Genomic DNA, 21,625 nt, shown 5'->3' on the forward strand with positions numbered 1-21,625 from the left:
TGGGGACGACCCCAAACGGGTCCTCGCCTGGGCTCTGTTCACCGCTATTTATGCAGAGTCATAGTTAGAACATGGGCTCTAGATGGGACTGCCTGGGCTCACGCTCAGCTCTGCCACTTATTCACCGCCTAACGTGGACAAATTACTAATCTCAGCAAGTCTTGGCTTCTTTCTCCTAAAATGGACATGGCAGTAGCACATCCTTCATGGGGGATCGTGAGGACAAAATGAGGTCCTAGAAGAACGCCTGGGACATGACGGGCTCTCAGTCAATGTCAGCCACCACCTTCTCTGTCGCTGGTACCTGCCACATGTCTGCAGTTAGGGAACAACAGACTCACCTGTGTCCTCAAGAAGCTCACCATCTAGTGGGGACAAGCAAGAAATCGTGCAGAGAGCACTGGGAGGGGGAGGCAGAGGTTGTTGGGGCTCTGCCCCTGACTACTAGCTGGGGGGCCTGGGGCTGGGCGCTGGACCACCCTGCACCTCATTCCCACCTGGTGCATAGAAACAGGACAACATGGGCCTCCCCCATAAAGACCCCCATCATGCTGTTCCTGGCCACCAGAGGGCGTGCAAAGCAGCCCTAAGCAGGGACTGAGCTGAGCTCTGTCTGGGAGCAGAGTGGGTGCTCCTGGACCCCCAACAGAAAGGGGACAGGAACAATGTCCCCAAACCTTCCCCCAAACTCTTTCTGGTTGGAGATACTCTATTAGCATGGCACGTCTTAGGGTCCTCCCTGAAGTCCTCGTGTCTTCCATGCTACTGGGCCTGTGGGGACACCCCGCATGCTCCAGGCCAGGCAGAAGCAGAACAGGATGAGGGACCCAGATATGTGGGAACTTGGGTCCTCAAGCCCCTGGGCCAGAGCAGACACTCAACAAATGGTCACTATTTTGAAAGTGATTATTACCCGTGATATTGGACTTCTGGATGGATCCTTCACTCTTTGTGCTTTTTTGCACATATTGGGGGTTCCCTGTAGGATTTTCATCTGGAGAAGAATAGGACTGCTAAGACAGCGTCCCCCTTCCAAGTCGCTGCAGAAGGAAGTCCCTGTCCTCCCCTTCCCTGCTTGCCCTTCCACCGCAGGCCTGCCCGTGATGGGTGTGCCAGGCCCAGTCCTGGGACCAGGGTTCTCAGCTTGTTGGGGCACAAACCTCTTTGAGAATCTAAGGAAAGCTAGAAACCTTCTCCTTAGGGAAGCCAGCATGTCCTCAAAATTTAGCTCCAATTTCCAGGAGGGTGGTGGTGGGACCCCCGTCCATCTCTGGATCCCAGCTTAGGAACCCCTCTCCTGGTACGCTGGCTTCCCCATAAGAATGACCATAGCTAGGAAATGGTCACTGACTCCTGTCCACATGCTACATACATGAGTTTCTCATTCCTCGCAAGAAATCTGAATGTAATACTATGCTCAGGTTGTAGAGGAGAAACTAAGTCTCAGAAAGGGGAAGGGCCTCAGCCAAGGTCACAGAGCAAGTTCTTCCCTTCCCAGGACTCCTGTCCCTGAAGCCTATGCCCTGGCTCTCCAGGCTCACACCTCTGACCTGGACCCCAGGTGCTTCTGCTGCCCTTCCCGCACTGCCCTCCCTCCCCCTGACCACACCAACCCTTTGTCTGTTGCTCCCCGTAACCGGTTCCTCGGCTTCCCCCCCCCCCCGCCCCGTCCCCCCAGGCCCTCCTCCCCTCAACCATCACCAGCAGAGTCATCTTTCTGAGACCCCTCTGGGTCCTGTCATCTTCCTGCTTCCAAGGTTTGGAGGCAAGAGGTCAGAGGGGAGCTGGGTTATCTTTCCATACCCATCCGACCTTTAAAACTATGGCAGCCTACGGGAACATCCTGCACTTTCCCACCGACTCTTCTGGAAACCTGGAACTGCTCTAAAAAAATAGTGTACTAATGATAAGAATAATAATTTTTTAAATTTTTTAAAAATCTTAAAAATGTTCATATCCTTGGCCAGGCCATCCCCCTTTAGGAATTTATCGTGAGGAAACAATCAGGCCAGAGGACAAAGATTCAGATACAAAGATGTTCACTGCAGTGTCACACGTCGGACTGAGGAACTGGAGACCCTTCAGTGCCCAGGGATGAGGCCATAATTAAATAAACACTGGCCTCTCTGCATGGGGAGGGCATCAGTATCGTGGTTTTTTAAAAAAAATTAATGATGGGCAAATATGCACGATATCATGTTATTCTATATCCCTGTGGGTGACATATTTTTCCACATTTTCACATTTCTAACATTGGGATGGATCTTACAATCTATGTGTCCATTTATTGTTAATATTTCTTTTTTTTTTTCCAAAAAGCTGCATTGACTCAATGTGTCATAGAAGGAACTGCATCTTAGAAGCAAAGAAATATAGTGAAGATTGTTTCTGATACTTCTTCAGTAATCAGAATAAATAGATATGAAACAAAGAACAGCAAAAAAGAACCCCGTCCTGGCTCCCCATTGCCTAGAACAACGCTGTTATCCCATAAAAATACGATGCGACCCACCTACGTAATTTAAAATCTTCTAGTTGCTACATTTTCGCAAAGTCAAAAGAAACAGGTGAAATTAATCTCAAAAACAATCATTTTTTTAGTGACCCAAAATATCAACATTAGTATCATTTCAACACGTAACCAGTATTTTAGGCGTCAGTAATAAGGCAGTTGACATGTTTCTTCATATCTTCTGAACCTGTATTTCACATCTCAGTCACGCTGCGTTTCAAGCACTTGGTGGCCCCCTGTGGCTAGCGCCACCGTATCGGATAGTCCCCGCCACCATCCAAGATGGCTCCCAGAGCCCTGACTCTGCCATTTTACAACTCTGCGCCTTTCTTCCGGCTGCTCCCTCCCCCACAGCTTTCTCTGCCCCTTCTCTCCACCGACCAAGGCCAAAATCAAAGGTGGCTTTTTGGAATTGACTGTCCAGTGCCACCTTCCCCACGCCTCTCCAGCACCAGGCAGAGCTTATGCTGGTTAAGAATGCAGCCCTGGGTTCAAATCCCAGCTCTGGAACTTATGAGCTAACTGTGTGACCCTGGGAAGTGACTTCCCATCTGTTACCTCCTCTATACGACGGGAATGATGATAGTGCCTATCTCGAGTGATGACTGGAAGGATTAAGTTACTGTGTTAAGTAGTTAAAGCAGGGCTAGTACAGAATAAGCGTTCTCTGCTCTAAGTGCTTGCTGCTATGATCAGTAGTAATACCATTGTCATTGTCCTTACTCGAGCATGTCCACAACGTATGGCAGCTGTCTGGGTTGGCAAGCAGGTTTCACCTTGTTTTCCAGCTCCCGCATGGCTAGTGATGCCCAGGGAGCTATGCTGAGAGGTGGTTCTGGCCTCCTTCCCACTTGGCCGTGTCCATGGGAGAGAGGAGTAGAGGCACATGGGAAGCGAAGGTGCCAACTCTACTAGGCTTTAGGAGGCTGAAAGGATCTTTCTAGCAAGTCTTGTTCCTGTCTGTGCCCCTCTGTGCCTGGCACACGGCGGGGGCTCAGGAAATGTTAGCTCAGTGAGGACACAGAGACACGGTCCTCAAACTTCCTCATGTCAGTGGTTCCTCGGGAGCAAGACAGCCTCAACAACATGGCAGCAATGGCATCTCTTTCTGGGACTCTCAGGGAATCACAGCCCCAGGAGGAAGAGTGTGGCTCACCTGTTTCCCACGCCATCGTAAACCCAGTGAGTGGAGCCGATGCCCTCATAGGCTGATGCCCAGTAATACAGACATGAGTTCAGGTGTAGGCTGTAGAGCAGGTAAGCCGTGGTCCTGATCACCCTGCAGGAGAAGGAAACGCATGAACAGAGCGGCAGGGGGGCGGCCATGACCTCTCACCCCAAGGGTAGGAACTGCAGGGAACAAGCCCACCTTCACCTCCCCTGACACCCGCCTTGGACATGCCCCTGGTGGAGCGTCACGGCCCTGGCCCGCTGCCTGGCAGGATGGACACCTGGCAGACACCTGGCCGGATGGACTGGGCCAACCGCATGCTCTTTGGAGACTTCGCCAGCTAGGGATGGTGGCGTGTGAACAGCGAGTTGTCCAGGCCAGGGGCTGGGATGGCCCTGAGTTCCGTGTGCAGACAGTGCTGGGGGAGTGAAGGACAGGGAAGGACAGCGGAGGCTGTATCCTTGGAGAGGGGCGGGGAAGGGACGGATGCGTGCAGGGAAGGGCCCCTCTGTGAGCGACATGGAGAAGCTTTGTCCCTGCGTGTGGCCCGGCTGGGCTTGTGCCCCACTCTCTGACATCAAGAGATGGCCCACTGTCCTTACAAACACCCCCCCTGTGTTCGAGCTGGATTGAGGGGCCCAGTTCCCTGCGCTGAGATCAAAATGACACCCGGCTCCCTGGAAATAGCGGTGAGCCATGCATACGAACCTCTGTGTGCCCTCCGCACAATTGGGGGAAATGGGACATTCCTGGCTCTCTAAAAAAACAAACATCCCTTCAGAGAAGGGCCAGGAAGAGGCCTGGCTTCCGGTAGCACTGGGGCCTGCGGGGCCAGAGGAGCTTGAAAGGGGAAGAAATATGAGTAGAGAACGCCTTGCTCCGTTGTTACTGCGAAAGGCCCGTGTCGTGTGTGCGTGTGTTTCTCACCTGTAAATATAGGCTTTGCTGAGGATGGATTCCAGACGGCTGTTAAACTCGAAGAAGGCCATGTACTGGGAGGAAGAGCAAAGCATCAGGACAGCCCGCCGTTGGTGGGGTGGGGCGCTACCCTCCCCTGTCCCCCAGTGCGGAGGGCTCTTTCTGCAGCGCCCCCCAGAGGAGGCCGGACAGTGAGCATTCAACATCAGAGGTCCGTAGCCCTCTGAGGGGTGGGGGCCAGAAACTCCATTTACCAATCCGCGGGAAACCGTGACCCCTCTTCCCATAGAAATTACACCTAGTCCTGTTCTCGCAGTTTGCCGATGTGTAAGGGGACTCCTAGACCTCCCGAAGCCTAGCATGACATTTTCAGGGGTGCACACATCTCAGGTTAAGGACCCTGTTTGCAACGTTTACTTATAAAGGAAACCATTTTATAAAGAAACAGCATCCCTACCACCCCTTACTTAGATCCTTCAAAGGCTTGTCTATAATAATAAAAGTATAATAGTAGCTGCTCTTTTTTTTTTTTTAAAGATTTTGTCCTATTAAAGACAAATGTTTATTTTATTTTATTTTTTTTTTTTTTTTAAGATTTTATTTATTTATTTGACATAGAGACAGCGAGAGTGGGAACACAAGCAGGGGGAGTGGGAAAGGGAGAAGCAGGCTTCCCGCCGAGCAGGGAGCCCGATGCGGGGCTCGATCCCAGGACCCTGGGATCATGACCTGAGCCGAAGGCAGTCGCTTAACCAACTGAGCCATCCAGGTGCCCCTCTTTTTTTTTTTTTTTTAAAGATTTTATTTATTTATTTGACAGAGAGAGACATAGCGAGAGAGGGAACACAAGCAGGAGGAGTGGGAGAGGGAGAAGCAGGCCTCCCCGCGGAGCAGGGAGCCCGATGTGGGGCTCGATCCCAGGACCCTGGGATCACGACCTGAGCCGAAGGCAGACGCTTAACGCCTGAGCCACCCAGGCGCCCCAATAGTAGCTGCTTTTCTTTACTGAACACCTTTGATGACTGCACTTTATATTCATTACCTTCTTGCTTATTTACACGTGAGGTACGAGGTAGCATTCTCCTTTTACAGAGAGGACATTGGCACTTCGTGACGTTGAGTCACCTGCTCAAAGCACACAGCTGCTAAGTGACAGAGGCAGGATTCGAACCCAGAGGACACTCAAAGCGGCAACACACCGCACACGTGTTGTTGGACATTGGAGAATGACCGTGAGGGAAGTTCCTCGAGCCATGGGCTGGTCGTCCTCCAGGGGGTCCTTCTGAAGTCTCTCCAGGGTTTACATTGGATGCAGGGGGCTGTGGGCTTGGATCTCCCTCCACTGAGGCTCAGAGTTGTGTCCTGAGTCATGCTAAACACCAGATACGGATCCCATTGCTACGGGGGGGCGGTGGGGGGGAGGCAGTAAAACTCGGCTTGTGGGTCCACAATTGGTCTGCCAGGAAAACCCATTTGGGGGATCCCAAGTGCTCCGACTGGCTGTCGACCCTGGTCACATTAAAAGGACCACTGCCTGGTCTCTCCTTTACCCTGTGTCACCTTCACGGGGACACCAGCTCTGCCCCAGCGGCAGGAAAGATAGCTGTCATGACACCGAGCAACAACCAACAATGAGAACAGGTATCGGACTGCACGTCCAGATCTATCCCGGGTACTTCCTGGCTCCTGTGACCTTGGGCAAGTCACCCAAGCTTTTCAAGCCTCCATGTCCCCATCTTTTAGACGCAGACCATCATAAAGCAGAAGTCCCTCTGTTGTGTTTCTATAATTACTGAAAGCATGGACCGTGGAGGCAGACTGCCTGGGTTTAAACCCGGACTCCATTCCTTCCTACCTGTGTGACCTAAGGCAAGTTACTTAACCTCTCTGGTAAAATGCTATTAACAACACTCATCTCTGTTAAACTGTGGGGTTGAGGAGTACGTACTTTTTAAAGCTTCCGGAATAATCCCTAACACACAGCACAACGAAGAAGCTCTAACACTTTTAAGGAACTTCCCATCCCCCCTGGGGCCACCCTGATGCCCCCCCACCCCGCCCCCGCTCCCCAGTGCTGCTCAGGGCAGACATCAAGATGCCAGCGCAGAGCACGGGGGAGCTGAAGGCCCTGGATGGGAAGCCTACCTTCAAACAGCGGGGCAAGCGCAAGAGGGGATTCACACCGAACTTCAGGTAGAGCAAGTCCAAGGGCAGGAGGCAGAGCATGTCCATCTGAAATCCCAGTGGGACACCGCAGTGTATAAAACAGGCCGCCCCAGGGAGTTGGGAGGTAAGGGGAATGACAGGGTCTCTACCTTCCCTGGAAGGGTGAGGTCAGAATGCCCCAGCAGCGGGCAGAGAGCATTTTACCCACAAGCCTCCGTTTGCCTACCCAGTGTCATTCTGGGGGGAATCACATCGCACCGGCCCCAAAGCACCCAGGGCCCCCAGCAACACCACCTTCCAAGCCCCGGCGGAAGCTTGTACCCTTGGCACACACCTTAAAGCGATGAGATTTCAGGTAGTTATCGCGCATCTCCTTCTTGTCCGTCTGAAAGAAATGGAATACTGACCGTGAAACGGCCTGAGAGCTTAATCCCTGACCCCGTGGGAGCAGCTTGGACATCCCTGCAGAGTTTCCACCTTCCTATCAGAGTAACAGCCCCGGGGGACCAGCGGAGCTTTGGGGAAAGAAAGACTCAGGGTCTGCAGGCAGTGAGGCTGGACCTCTGGGAGAGGAGGCTGGACCTCCTGGGGGAGGGGGGGAGTTGTCCAAGGTCATCTGGCTGGATTCCGGTTTCCTAGCTGGAAAGTCAATATTAGGCTCATTCTCTTAGCACGTGGGTCTTACCTGGACCATTCGCAACCTGGCTTACTGAGGAACCGCCTCCTGCTCTGATCAGGCTGGGGAAAGAGGCTGCCCAGGGAACTCTTTTTCTTTTAAATTGTTTAAGAGACACAACCCCAGCCCTCCTGCACACAGAGGAGCAGTTCCCACCAGTGTGGCATTTTGGAAAGTGACCTGCACAGAGAGATAGGGACTGGGCCCTCTGCCTTCGCCAAGTCAAAATCAGGACTCAGTTTCCTCCCCGGGAAGTGGGGCCTGCACCAGGGCACAGGGTCCGATGCCGGTCCAAGCAGCGTGCTCTTTGCAAGACCCCCCACCCCAGGAAATGCCGTTCGCCCACAGCTCCCGTGCTGACCGCTCTGTGGACACCATCTCAATCCACCCTCACTGCAACGCTATGAGGTGGGAACAGTGACTTCCCCCATTTTACAGATGAGAAAACTGAGGCTCGGGGGGGGGGGCTGCAGCTAGTGGTGGTAGAGCTGGGATTTGAACCAGGTCCACCTAAGGGTCGTTCTCTGGTCTTCTTTCCATCTTTAATTCTGTCAGGTCCTGCAGGAGCCATTTGACCCATGAGCAATATTCGTGGGTGTAATTTGAACAAGGATGGGCACACCTGCCCGAGATCTTGTTCCCTTGTCTTGTCTATCAGAGCAGCAGCTGGGGTCAGACTCCCGAAGGCCCTGCTGCAGGGCCTGCCCCCCCGGCCCCGCCACCTGCCCGGGACTCACAATGATGTCTCCCCCTCTGACAAACTGCAGGCGAGGCTGGAACACGGTGATGTCCAGGAGGTAGATGAGGTCGCACAGATAGTCCATCAGCAGCCAGAGGAGGATGTTGTCTGGCGTCTGGTAGGGGAAGGCCCAGCGCACAGGAATCAGCCAGCAGTTCCAGTTCCAGGCCAGCACCACGAAGAACAGCCACAGGATGTACATCAGGTCTGCGGGAGGGAGCGAAGGGGCAGGAACGCGCTAGAACGGCCGTCGGAGGAGGGCTCCTCTCAGGAGCATCAGGGTAGGGCTTCCTTCTTTCCGCTAGTCTCTTCCTAGATGTGGCACTTCTGTAACGGGGGTATGTGTGTGCCTGCGTGTGCGTGTACGTGTGCCTGTGTGTGCACGTGTGTGTGCCTGTGTGTGCACGTATGTGTGTGCCTGCGTGTGCATATGTGTGTGCATGTGCCTGTGTGTGTATGTGTGCCTGCGTGCGCACGCGTGTACACGTATGTGTGTGCGTGCGTGCCTGTGTGTATGCGTGTGCACCTTTGTGTGTGTATGTGCCTGTGTGTATGTGTGTGCCTGTGTGCGCGCGTGTGTGCCTGTCTGTGCGCGTGCGTGTGTGCTTGTCTGTATGTGTGTGCCTGTGTGTGCGTGTCCACGTGTGCATGTGCCTGTGTGTGCATGTGTTTGTGTGTGCCTGTGTGCATATGCCTGTGTGTGCATGTGCCTGTGAGTGTGCGTGTGCTTCTGCGTGTGTGTGTGCACTTGTGTGTGTGTGTGCATGTGTGCCTGTGTGTGTGTGTAAAACTATCTCTGATTTAAAAACAAATCCCTGCCAGGCCCTAATAAACCAGAGTCCTCAGCAGGGGGCACGATGCGGGCATTATTAGATAATAGGCAGCTAACTAGAAAACACTTTTGCTCTCATTCTTATTGAAATAGTTCCAACAATGTCTTTCCTGCTTTAGTAAATACGCAATAGTAAATAACGCATAGAAGATGGACACACAGACAGGTGGGTGGAGGGATGGATGGGTGGATATCGTGGGTCACGTGGTCATTTTAGAGGCCCAGTGGACACCAGGGTTGGCGTCCTGGACCCCCAGGACCTGTGTGACACAGGAAGGTCTCTCTCTGGCGCCTACCCTGCCTTCCTGGGGAAGGCACAGGAGAGGTCAGCTAAGAAAGGCTGGGAGGTTCTTCGTCAACTGTAAAGTGCCGTGCCCATAGGACGGGTTGTCGTTCCCGAGGAATAGAACGTGTGAGGGGAATTCACTTTAGATGTCACAAGAATTTCTGCCCTTTTCTGCTCAGAGCAGCAGCTCCAGGAAGGGGCCCTCAAGAGCAGAGTAGAAGGCAGCCTTGGCGAAGAGGCAGGGCTCCCGGGTCTGCCACTAACTAGTCGTGCCTCAGTTTTCTTGTCTGTAAGGTGGGGGTGATGGTAGGTTCCTAGTCGGGGGCTTTGGTTTGTTCGCTCCTGACGTGCCCTTGCACTCCCCCCGCTTCTCCCGCTCGGTCTCCTGCCCTCGCCAACAGTACGCGGCGGGGGCAAGGCCCGGGCCCACCCAGGACTCACTGGTCAGCGGGTCGATGCTCTGGGGAAACCGGTACGTCTTCCACGGGCGGCGCTTGAACTTGCAGCAGAGCATGTCGCAATAGTGCTCCTCCTCCTCGGCCTGGCCCGGCCCGGCCGGCTTCACTGCCGGGGCCGGCTCTGGGGCTTTCTTGGCCGGGGCTGCGGGATGACACCGGTGACCATCTGACCCAGGCCTGAGGCTCGGGCAGAGGCTACAGAGAGGCCAACCGACTACACACTCTGCAGCCGGAGCCGAGGGGACCCTGGCGCCACCCCCAAAGCTGCAGTCAGCTCTGCGTGCGGAAACTGGGGTGCTCTCCGCAGCAAACCCCACGGCACCCGGCCGGACACTCTTACCAGCTACCGGTCTGGAACTGCTTCTCAGGAGCTGCCCAGAATGAAGTGTTTCTGGGCAAGTTAGGTGTTTCCAAAAGTCTGTTTGTGCGTCTGTGTTTGGACCCCCTTGGTTCTCTCGGGAGGGCTGGGGGCGTTTCCTACCCCAGACCCCTGCCACCGAGGGCCAGGAACCAGGGAAACCTTGCTCTGGGTTTCTCAGAGCAGGAACCTGAGCTCCTTCATCTCTGAAACAAGACACTGAAGGGGACCACAGCTTCTCTGTGCATCAGAGGCTATGGTGTTGGTGACCTACAGTTCGACTTTTGTAGGTTCAATACGGTTGTGTTTCTAGCTTTAGGACTGTGGGTTCAGACCCTGCTAGGTCCATTGTTGGCGCCCTGGACTCTGAGGCCCAGTCCTCCTTTGGAAACCCTCCCTGGCGGGAGAGCACTTCTCTCATTTCCTCTTGGAATCTTGAAAGCAGGAAACTGTCAGGTAGCCCCATGAGACTATGGCAAATGAGGCCTCCGAAAAATAAGACTAAAAAAAAAGTGGGGTGTGGACGCCATCTGTGTGTAAGGCCATGAGATGCCTTCCAGGCTGGACCACCTGCCTGCTAGTGGGAAAGGGCCAGAAGGGTCGAGGAGGGTACGTGCCCTATGGGAGTGGGAGCCAAGTAAGATCGGATCATCAGTCAGAACTTTGACCTTATTCCCTTCCCTGGTTCCATAGCTAAACCTGTACATACAGGACCCAAAAATCCAGACAGTGGGGATCTGGGCTTTTCCCAAGCACCCCAACCATTTCCTTGGGGGTACCCTCACCATGAGTTTACAAGGGGCTTTAGGGGACCCATTTCTGGCGGGGTGAATCATCCCAGCTCTGGACTCACAGGGCTTAGGGCTCTCCTCATCGGAGGTGACTTCAGGGTCGATGAGCTTCTCCTTCACCTTCTCTGTCCGTTCCTTGAAAAGCTTCACCAGCTCCTGGAGCCGGTTGTTGATGATGGTGCTGTTCTGGCTGGCCACGGACACTGCGCGGTCCTGGCCACTGTGGACACACCACCCGGCGCTGAGGGGGGCTGGATGCGACGGGACCCCTGTGCCCCCCAGGCCAGAACCGAACAGCATCCATATCCCACCCGGCCCGAAGGAGGCAAAAGCTGCCCCAGTTTCCTTCGGACACCAGAAACATCAAACCCACTTTAAAAGCTCCTAGGAGGAAATTCAGTCTGGGGCTCACACCTGGGGGCCCAGCTTTTAGAAAATGTACCACGCAGGATCTGATTCAGATGGACAGTTCTGAGAAAACTTTGATCCCACTGGCGATTTAGGGGGAAACTCTTGGAACTCAGGTCAGGACTGTTAGCCCCAGTTTGGGGTTCCCATGAGATTCGTGTCTGGGACAGATCAAAGAGCAGACAGGGCTACGCTTCTGGCTCAGGAAATAGCTGATGGAAAAAAATAGTGCAAAAAAAAAAAAATAGTGCAGATACATTCTATATCCTTTTAAATTATAGGAATTTAAACCGTATGCACTCGCAGCGAGAGAGACAGATGGATAGAGAGACGGACAGAGAGAGAGAATGAATGTGAGTCTGCCTGGCGCTCCACTCATAGGGCAAGTGCCCTGGGTGGGCTGGGACAGGCTGTCCTCTGAGCAGCGTCACTCTGACCATCGTGCTGAGCTGAGTGCATACTAGTGTTTTCACATCTGTTTGTTTTCAGACACGGGGGCACCGGAACTCAAGCCAGCTACTCCCCTGGTGCTCACTTGACGAAGTGGGCTGGAGACAAGCAGTATGGGGGTCCCAACAAGAAAGGGCACACAGATATGGTGGAGACGCTAGCTGCTTACCCACATCTGCTCCCTCCCATGGGGAGTGGCCGCTGGGACGCAGACACCCAGCGAGGGTGGCCGGGCGGGCTCCCAGCAGGGGAACATGAGTGGACTTGCTACATGCATCTCTGGGCCCCTTGTCTGGCGTTCTCCCCTTCTAGGGGTGACCAGCGGGGGCTTGGAAGCCACACAAAGGTGGCAGAGCTGCTGTCTGCAGGGTCCCTCAGTGACTGCATAGGGCAGAACCCTTCACTGACCTGAAACAGTGACATGATTGTGACACATGAGACATCTTGTTGCTTAAGCCACTGAATCTGTGGGGTCTATTTGTTACAGCAGCTGAGCCTACCTCGCTAATGCATGGACCCCCACGCGGAACTCCTTAAGAGGCTTCAAGGGTAATTTTTATTTATTTATTTTTATTTTTATTTTTTTAAAGATTTTATTTATTTGACAGAGAAAGACACAGTGAGAGAGGGAACACAAGCAGGGGGAGTGGGAGAGGGAGAAGCAGGCCTCCTGCTGAGCAGGGAGCCCGACGCGGGGCTCGATCCCAGGACCCCGGGATCATGACCTGAGCCAAAGGCAGAAGCTTAATGACTGAGCCACCCAGGCGCCCCAAGGGTAATTTTTATTATTATAACTGATTTCTGCCTTGTTTTCTGATACTGAACTCTGACCCTATCCCTACCCTACTGTATAAGATGGGATTCCGCTGTATAATCAAATGGACCACTGAACTAGGGGTGAGGTTTGGATTTTTTTCTTTCTCCTTCAACTTTTCTGGACTTTCCACAACTCTGTAAAACAAACTCCATAAAATTATGGGTAGGGGGGAAAAAAGGCTGGAAGGAAAGCCCAGCGCCTCCTGTGACCACTCCAGGAGCTGAGGCTGAGAATAGGATGAGGATCCCAGGCCAGAGCCTGGGGCCAGGGAGTCACCATCAACCAAACATCTCAGACTCTTCTGGAAAACATCTTCCATTGGCCCAGCCCTTGGAATAGTTAGATGTCAGAGCTCCAGGTCCCAATGCCCTCACTGTGGCCTCTAAACATTGTCCCACAGACCAGTTGCATCAGAACCAGCCAGAGGCTTGTAAAGATGTGAATCCCCCAGGGCCCACTGTCTGAAGTCCTGATCCAGCGGGTCTGGGCTGGCAGATGGGAATCTGTATTTTTAACAAGCTCCCTGGGTTCAGACCCCTGGTGATCCTTGTTTTCCTCACTCCCCCTGCTGACCCTCTCAGGGGTTTAGAGCCAGGAGCCAACCTCTGCCTATGGGCCAGGAGCCTCTCCTTTACAACAAAGCCTCTGTGCATTCTGCAGAAGCAGCCTGGACAGGAGACCCAGCCCTGTCTTAATGCTCAGAGGCTGCTGGCAAAGTTGTGGCGGAGGGTTCTAGAAACGTCCGTGCTCTCCCCCTCAACCCCAACCCCCTCCCCTTGCCTGCTCATCCCCACCCAGACTTCCAACTCTCTGAGACCCCAGAGGTGGTCCCCACTCACTCAGTGCCCTGTGGGCTGGCCGGGTCCAACCAGGGGACCATGGGGGACTCAGCTGGTGACAGTGCCTTGAGCTCTTCAGCCTCATCATCTTGGGGAGGCAGCCTCTTCCTGCAAGGACACAGACATGGAGGGGTCTTCAGCGAGGGCAGAGGCCACAGGGGGAAGTGAGCTGACCTTGACCCCTGCAGATCACTCAGAGCTGAACCCTGGGGGGTGGGGAATGGGACAGGGGGTGTTGGTGCTGCAAAGGGTCCTCACTTGCCTGCAGGGAGACAAAAAGGGAGAAGAGAGGGACACAGCCGCTCTCTGGACCTCAGTCTCCACATCTGTTCAATGGCCTAGTGTAAAAGTAACAACACTGACTTGGTATCAGGCAAAGCGGAGTTTGCATCCCAGTCCTACTCCCTACTAGTGTATGATCTTGGCAAGTGGCTTAAACTCTCTGAGCCACCTCAGTTTTCCCGTCTGTAAAATGGGACTAGATTTACTCAACTCAATGAGATACTCAGGACTCAGTGGGGCCTCAGCTTAAATGTTCTGCTTTCCCCTCCCAGTCCCCAGCACACCCCTCCAGTCTCCCTATCTGAGGAAGGAAGACCAAATCCTCCCCGGGCTCCCCTGTCATTCAGTGCATGTCTGCCCCAGGGCTGTGCGTTTGGAGCCATTGGAGTCCTGGCTGATGATGTCTGGGTGGGAATCCACTTGTCATTCTTCCCATCCTAAACCATCGCAACTCAGGATCCCAGAGGCTTCTAGAAGGATACAGATGGAGGGATTTGTAGCCTTTATTCCAGAAGGCTCTGAAACTATCCTATGACCTTCTACCTGCTCGCTGAGGATGGCAACACTCGCAGATTCACCTCCTTCACACTAATTAAAATTCCCACCGGTGAACACAGAGACCAGAATTTGCACAGGTGGAGGATGCAACTCAGTCCTCTTGTGCCCAGCCTGGTGCCCTCTCCTGAGTCAGGTGCCATCTCCTGCCCAAGACACCAGAATGTGGAACTCCATCAGCAGCTAGACTCCTGCAGCCCTGCTTCGCGTGCAGCCCTGTGCTGAGCACCTTGCACGAATTAGCTCATTGAATTCTTCTAGCAGTCTAGTAACAGGTGGTGTGTCTATCCCCATCTTACAGTAGGAACATGGAGGACTAGGAGTGTTCATTGGCTTGCCTCGAGCCTCACATCGGTAAGTGGTGAGCTGGGATTCACCCCAAACCAAGGCTTTAAGCTTTTTAAGGTTTAAGCAAACCTAGCCCATGTGCCCCTCTGTCAGGGTCTGTGGTTTCCATGGCTTTTTGGTGCCTATCAGTTGCTCACAATGCTCATTCCAACCCTGACCATAGGCAGCCCCATTGGCTTCCCAAGTCAGGTATCAGAATTCTCCCCTCTCAGGGCCAAGGAGGCTCAGGTAGAGGTTCCCCTGGTTTCTCAAAGTCATGTTCAACTTAGAGCTCTCTGAGACAGTCTTGTTTGTTTATTTAATTCCTTGTTCATTGTCTGCCTCAGCCCCATGAGAACGTCAGCTCCATGAGAGTAGGCCCCTGTCAGACTTCTCCTTGATGTATCCCCAGCACCCAGAGCAGAGTCTGACACATAAAGTTGTTCAAGAAATGTTTGTGAATGAATGAATGAGTGAATGAGTGAGTGAGTGAGTGAATGAATGATAAGGACAAGAGGAGCCTTGCCCATAAACAGAAGGCAGAGGGCTTGGATTCTATCCCCAAGGGAGCCTACTCCCCCTCTCTGTGCCCAGATATCCACCCCCAACCCAGCCTGTATAAAGAGAACAGAGAGAGGTAGACCAGATGTCTGCAACAAAATTGGCTCCATTTTTTCTGCTGTGTTCTGCATGGTTCAATGAATGAAACAAGAGGATTGATGGAATAGTGAGCTATGTTGCAAGGCTAGATGAGATTATGACTCTTTTCTTCACATTAAAATCAGAGAGCCTTCAGTTGGCCACATCTAGCTATCTCTGTTACAACAGCGTTTTTACCTTGGCTGAGAAAGTCCTCAAGGACACATGGATGAGAGCAAAGATTAATCAAGAAAAAGGAACTATCTCCCAATCCAACCACCTCAGGAGAAGCACTGGCAGCTCCCCTGCAGCTTAAATGCAGTCATTCACAAAGCAATGCACCACACTTCACAGTTTGCCTACAGCTGTATGCAAGACCTCTCTGTTACTTGGCTCAGGTTGTTCAAAACCAACTCTAATCATGCAACAAATTTATATCAAGAAGCATAAAAATGTGCACAACCTTGACCAGGATTCCCACTTTTGAGAAAGGAGCCCAAGGACAGAGAGAAGCCCAAAGAGATGTCCATAGCTCCATTATGGACAGTGCCCAAAAAGAAAGTATTTGTTAAGTTCATTCTGGCACATGGAGCTGGAGGATGTGGTCTCAAATGAAATGTCAGATGTGGTCTCCAAATGAAATGTGATCCAAATCACCCCTCCAGTTAAAACCACACAAAAGCATGGGCCCATAGACAAGGTGTAGAAGAGAAGGCAGTAAAATGAAATCACTACCTAGTGTGGTGGGAAAGGGGATGCTTATTTTTCTAGTGTTTTTTGGTATCTCCATTCCATTATTTTAATAATAAAACAAGGGGGTGGAAATTAGCCTTTTCACATTTACTACCCCCCTCCTATCCTATAGTTGAGGGTACTTGGGAGAGGACTTCCTTGGAGAACTCTTTATAGAGTCCTAAACCAGAGTTGAGGACCAGGAAGTGGGGTCATAGTCCCAGATCTGACTGACACCAGGTCGCCGAGTGACCTTGGGCCAGCTGCTTTCCCACTCTGGCCTCAGGCTCCCCTTCGGGCAAATGGACAGATGGCACGGTGCTGTGAAAAGCCCAAGAGAAGCATAAAAGGTGACCTTTCAGTCTCTGCGGCAGATCCCAGGACCGCAAAGGTGTCGGATTTGGCAGGAGAAGGTGGTGGCAGCTCGGGTGAGGGTGGATTCTCCACGATGTGGGGGTGGCTGTCCACATCAGCATCTTCCACCTGCACTTCCGGATGCTCTTTTGTAGCAGGCACTTGGAGAGAGGAAGGAGAGGACAGTCAGAGAGAGAGAGAGAAAAGCCGGGTCCCAAGGGCCTTGCTCCGTTCTTGATAAAGCCACAGAAAGCATGTCTGGAGGGGCCTCTGGCAGCCCCACCTCCCAGTGGGCCCCACGAGAGAGCTCCATGCAGGGGGTGCAAGAATGCAGAGCCCGGGGGCCTCTGAGGGCCTCGGCTGCCCCAGACCCCAGCCCAGGAGCTGCAAAAGAAGCCATCACACCACTGAGGCCACGGAAGCTCCTGAGCACAGCCTGGAGTCCAGCTTGCCCAAGATCTGGTCTCCCCGGGCCTAGTGAAGCCTCAAGGACCTGGGGTTTGATGGGAGTGGGGGCGGGGGGAGGCTGGGAGAGCCCAAGTCCGAGGGCCTGGCCTAGCACAGCCTCACTGCTTCCCCTCGCTGGGTCTCAGTTTCCCCATCCCAAGGCAGGGGTGACAAAGGCACATGGCTTCACACTCTTGAAGGGCCTCAAATGGAGACATTGGGCAGTTTCTTGCAACCAAGGATAACAGCCTGTCCTTGGAGTGTGTGTCACCCCTGTTTGGGAATCTGTTTGGGTGTCTCCTTATTCCTGGACCTGCTGGGAGCCCCTCAAATCCATCAACCCAACTCCTCTCCTGACCTCTGAGAAGCCCGGTGCCGGGTCCCACGTCCCAAGGACCAGGTCCTCCCTGGCCATTCTGGGGTGGCCCTGCCTCAGGCTTCATCACCCACCCCAGGGGCTGTGGGGACAGGCCTGCCTGAGGCGACGCTCAGAGGATGCTGAGGGGCCGAGACAGGGCTCCCTCTCCCGGCCACACCGGGGTGGGACCACCCACTAACAGCCGGGCCCAACGCACCCAAAATGAGGAGAGGGAGCATTCTGAAGCCCTCGGAGATGTGACTTTCTTTTTAAAGGGCCACCATGGGGAAAAAGCCAGCACTTCGCAAAATGTGGCAGAGGGAACCTAAGCAAGACCTTTGAGCATTTTTTGTATTAAGCCTTAAGCCTGCAGAGGAAGAGGATGAGCAGGAATGGAGAAGTTTCTAAACATTTAAGGAACAAGTGTTGCCAGACTAACAAGAGAGATACCCCCAGGCTGTGGAAAGCAGGAGAGAGCGTGAGGCACCGGGGCCCTCACCCTGCTTCCCGGGGCAGGGTGAGCTCAGCGCCCCAGACTGCCCCCAGTGTGGCCCCCGGAGCCTCTGTGAGGCCGTCCCGGGGAGCCTGCGAGGGGGCAGCTGCTCCCCCACCCTGCCTCACCCTGAGCAAGACTCTGCAACCTCCATCCCCCCAGGAAAGAAGGAAAACCCCTAAGCCTGGTGTTTCATTTCTATAGAATGAGAATAATATTATGAAAAATCGAATAACACGGCATGACTACATTGGCTGAGAGAAGAGTCATATTTACGTAGAGCACGTCCTATATGCCTGCCTTCCATTCGTTTCACCAAACTCTTAGTGCTTTATATAGATTAATTCGTTCCCCCTTCCCAGCCCTTCTAGAAGGCCGCTGTTATCACTGTCCCCATTTTGTGGATAAACTGAAGCACAGAAAGATGAAGGAACTGGCTGCAGAGCCAGGATTTGGACCCAGGCAGCCCAGCTCTAGCACTTAGCCTCTTCCTTCGTCCTGAGGTTGGTGACCGGCTCGCAAAGAGGCCTCCGTTTAAACAAAACCTCACTCGGGGCCAAGCAGCATCACTGAAATGCGATGGTGTTCTTCCTACATGCTGTCCTGCCTTATCCGCAGCATCTCACATCACCGCCGCTCATACCACCGCGGCTGGATCAGCCCACTGTCCCAACGTGGCCGTGGGACTATTTCCCCAAGTGTGGGGCTCCTGGGGACCTGGGAGGACACAAGACGGCACAGACAAGGCAAAGGAAACGTGGGACGAGAACATTCCTCCCATTTCAATCCTCTCTAGATCCTGAATGCACAGAGACGAAGTCCCTGGGCCCTAACGCATCTCGGACACAGCCTAATTCCCCTTTGGGGCTAAGAGGGCAGGTCTCCGCCGGGAGCCTTCAGCAGGTCCTCACCCTTCGCTGAAACGATCAGCACAACTTTGTTTTCAGTTCATTTGCGGTTATCTCTGTTCACGCCTTCTATTTATGGCAAGCGATGCTGGTTTCCCACTGGAATAGTATGGTAAAGCTTCCTGATTGAATAAACTTAATTAAATGTAAAAAATGAATCCACTGAAAGAAAAATGGCAAGCCAATAAAGGTAGAATTGGTATAGGATACAGCAAAACTTGAGAAGGGATCCGTGGGGGGGTGGAAATTGGGGGATGCTTGGGAGTGAGTAGATGTAGGGCTTCCCAGAAGACCAGGCCTGGGGGTGTCCACCCTTGTGGTAGGGCCGATCACCCCCACTCTGTGCCTATTGCAAGCTGGGAAGAGAGGACAGCGGTGGATCTGTTCTCATGAAACGTTCAGTTCTGCCCGTCTACTGACTTCACAAGCACCCTTGCCCACTACCCCCCAAAATAAACAAATGAAAAGGGAAAGCGAGTGGGTCTGGCTTGAGTTAAGGCAGATAGTGATAGGGGTTAGTCCAGAGCACTCCGCTGTCCCCGAGTACTTTGTCATCAGGAAGCAAGCAGCAGGAACCCAAAGACTGTCACAGGGACCTTGTCACAACTAAATGGATCCAGAAAGGCCCTCCTTCTTCACTGGCCCCTAAGGCTATCCCTCCTCCTGGTCTGCCTGCAGACACCTGGGGGCCTCTCCTTTCCTGAAATGGGATTTGCTGGGCAGATATCAACAATCCCCACAAAGTCCAGCTCCCAGAAAATCCTCAAGGTCTAGGATTCTGTCTGAAATGGGTCCCCACATTCCTCTTCTGCCCCATTCCCCTCAATTTATTCTCTTCCCCCACCCAAGTCTCTTGGCCTAGTGATCTTAGTAATTTGTTTAAGCTAGGGTGTGATTGACTACCTGTAAAAAAAAAAAAAAAAAAAAAAAGATGATCTGCAGAATGCAATGTTTTACCCAAAGAAATTAATTGCTAATTGTGGCATTTTAGGCACAGAGATAAGGGGACTAATATCCCTTAAGTCACCACAAAGCAAGATGAAGGCATTGACCAACAGAGGAAGGGGGTTGGTTTTCCAGGAGTTCAACTCGTAGTCCCACACCTTGACCATGGCACCCATGCGAGGAGCAGCCCGAGCCATGCAGAAGTCCACACCACAGGCGCAAGCATGTTGGGTGCACAAGATCACACTACCTAGGCGACGGATGGAACTTCTGGTCTCCTTGGCGAAGCTGGAGTTGGACAAGGCCGTCCTCCGGGAGATGAGGACAGGGATGCGGGTGATTGAGGGGCGGTAGCTGGGCACATTGGGGAGGTGCTCCGCCAGAGCTGGGGGAGCAAGCCCTTGGGCCACCTGGCCAGGTGGCTGGTCCTGGACCAGGCGATTCAGCTCCACGTCCTGGCCTGGTTGAGCCATGCTGCTGGGGCCAGTGGGGGTCAGGCAGATGTGGGATCCTGGGGACTGCAACCAGGAACAGAGGGTTGGGGGGAGGCAGGGGAGGTGGGCTCCTCCCCACTAGCACCCACTCGGACCAGCCCGGTGCCCGCCCGCACTTGCAGCGGCTGCACCCAAAGCCCAAACGTCATTCGTGTCCCTGGGGTCAACATCGAAAGCATCATCACGTCATGTTGGCTGGCCTACTTGGCAGCTCTGAGGGACAGCACCGGGCCCCCCAACTTCTTGTGCTTTCTCTGTTAACCAACCACCGGTAGCATTTCCCACCTCAGACAGAAAAAGTTAGAATCAGGGACGCCTGGGTGGCTCAGTTGGTTTAGCATCTGCCTTTGGCTCAGGTCATGATCCCAGGGTCCTGGGATCGAGCCCCGCATCGGGCTCCCTGCTCAGTGGGGAGTCTGCTTCTCCCTCTGCCTGCCACTCCCCCTGCTTGTGCTCTCTCTCTCTCTCTGACAAATAAATAAATAAAAATCTTAAAAAAAAAAAAAAAAAAAAAAGGTGCTTTTCAAAGACCAGGTGGGGAGCAAGGTTGGGACACCTGGGGTCAGGACACTTGCATCCAGTCCCGTGTCAGTCACCGGCTGGCTGGGACATGAGCATCATGGTCCCCAGTATGGCCTCCTGCCTCAGTGCCACGCGGTATTGGGTACCTTTGACACACTCTCCCCTCCTACTCTGGCCCATGCCCTATGCAGCAGGCACGACTATTGCCCTGTCTTTCTGGATTTGGGAGGCACAATTAAGAGAGGTCACACGCCTGGCTCCAGGTCCCAGAGGAAGGAGGAGGGAGGAACCAAGAGTGAAATGCAGGTCTGTGCCCTTGACCGCTCAGCCATATCCTGCCCACTTGGAGCTCCAGGTTCCTCAACTATAAAATGGTCTGCCTGCCTCAGAGGGTGGCTTGAGGAGCATGGAGGACCAAAAGGCCAGGGCTCCGTGTCTGTCTGGCTCAGGCTCCCCAGCCTGGCTATCCTCGGCTCCCCCAGCCTCTGCCGCACCAACCCTGGAGTTCTCGGGTTTGGGGTTGGAGGTGGTAAATAATAGCAAAGTGCGTGTGCTGGGTACAGCGTGGGGATCTGGGCAGTAAGGAAAAGCTCCTTATGACACGTGGGGTCTAGGATGGGCCCTCAGCAAGCTCGGGTTCCGATTTTCACTCAGAGAAGCTACATTTCAGCCAAACCGTCCCCAGATGGTAGTCCAGAGAGCTGCACTCCCAGAGAGGAGTGGCAGGAGGGGCTGACCGGGAGTGGGGTTTGCACAGGCCTAATGGAGTCCCAGGAGCCTCCCGCAATTCCCCTGGGGCCTTGAAATACATCACCAAGCTCTGACAATGTGGCCCCAAGACGCAGAGGATGGGTTTCGCCCGAGGATGAGGCAGGTGTAGGGGTGTGGGGGTGGTAGGGAGGAAGGGAGATGGGCTGAGTGCCCTTGTCCCCAGGCTGCCCCCAGCCTGAAAGTAGCCTCAATGCTCTGTGCTCCCCCCGCCACCACACACCTACCTTCTGGGCTGGCAGTCACGGCCTCCTCCTGCGGCTCCTGCGGCTCCTGCGGCTCCTGTGGCTCCTGCGGCTCCTGCGGCTCCTGCACCTCCTGTGGCTCCTGCGGCTCCTGCGGCTCCTGCGGCTCCTGCACCTCCTGCGGCTCCTGCGGCT

The 21,625-nt window shown here is 53.7% G+C and overlaps 1 protein-coding gene across 1 annotated transcript in view; it reads right to left on the reverse strand.

Moving 5' to 3' along the window:
• The window catches only part of CNGB1 (cyclic nucleotide gated channel subunit beta 1), a 61,729-nt gene that overhangs the window by 17,634 nt on the left and 22,470 nt on the right, over positions 1-21,625 (reverse strand). The window contains exons 15-24 of the mRNA XM_032424404.1: positions 21,473-21,509; positions 16,312-16,471; positions 13,422-13,529; positions 10,970-11,127; positions 9,742-9,900; positions 8,181-8,389; positions 7,102-7,152; positions 6,747-6,833; positions 4,611-4,675; positions 3,669-3,791 (exon numbers count right to left, since the gene is read on the reverse strand). Coding sequence (XP_032280295.1) covers positions 3,669-3,791; positions 4,611-4,675; positions 6,747-6,833; positions 7,102-7,152; positions 8,181-8,389; positions 9,742-9,900; positions 10,970-11,127; positions 13,422-13,529; positions 16,312-16,471; positions 21,473-21,509 — 1,157 coding nt within the window. The remainder of the gene's footprint in view (positions 1-3,668; positions 3,792-4,610; positions 4,676-6,746; positions 6,834-7,101; positions 7,153-8,180; positions 8,390-9,741; positions 9,901-10,969; positions 11,128-13,421; positions 13,530-16,311; positions 16,472-21,472; positions 21,510-21,625) is intronic.

Source organism: Phoca vitulina, unplaced genomic scaffold (assembly GCF_004348235.1).
Source record: "Phoca vitulina isolate PV1807 unplaced genomic scaffold, GSC_HSeal_1.0 scaffold30, whole genome shotgun sequence".
Classification (NCBI taxonomy): domain Eukaryota; kingdom Metazoa; phylum Chordata; class Mammalia; order Carnivora; family Phocidae; genus Phoca; species Phoca vitulina.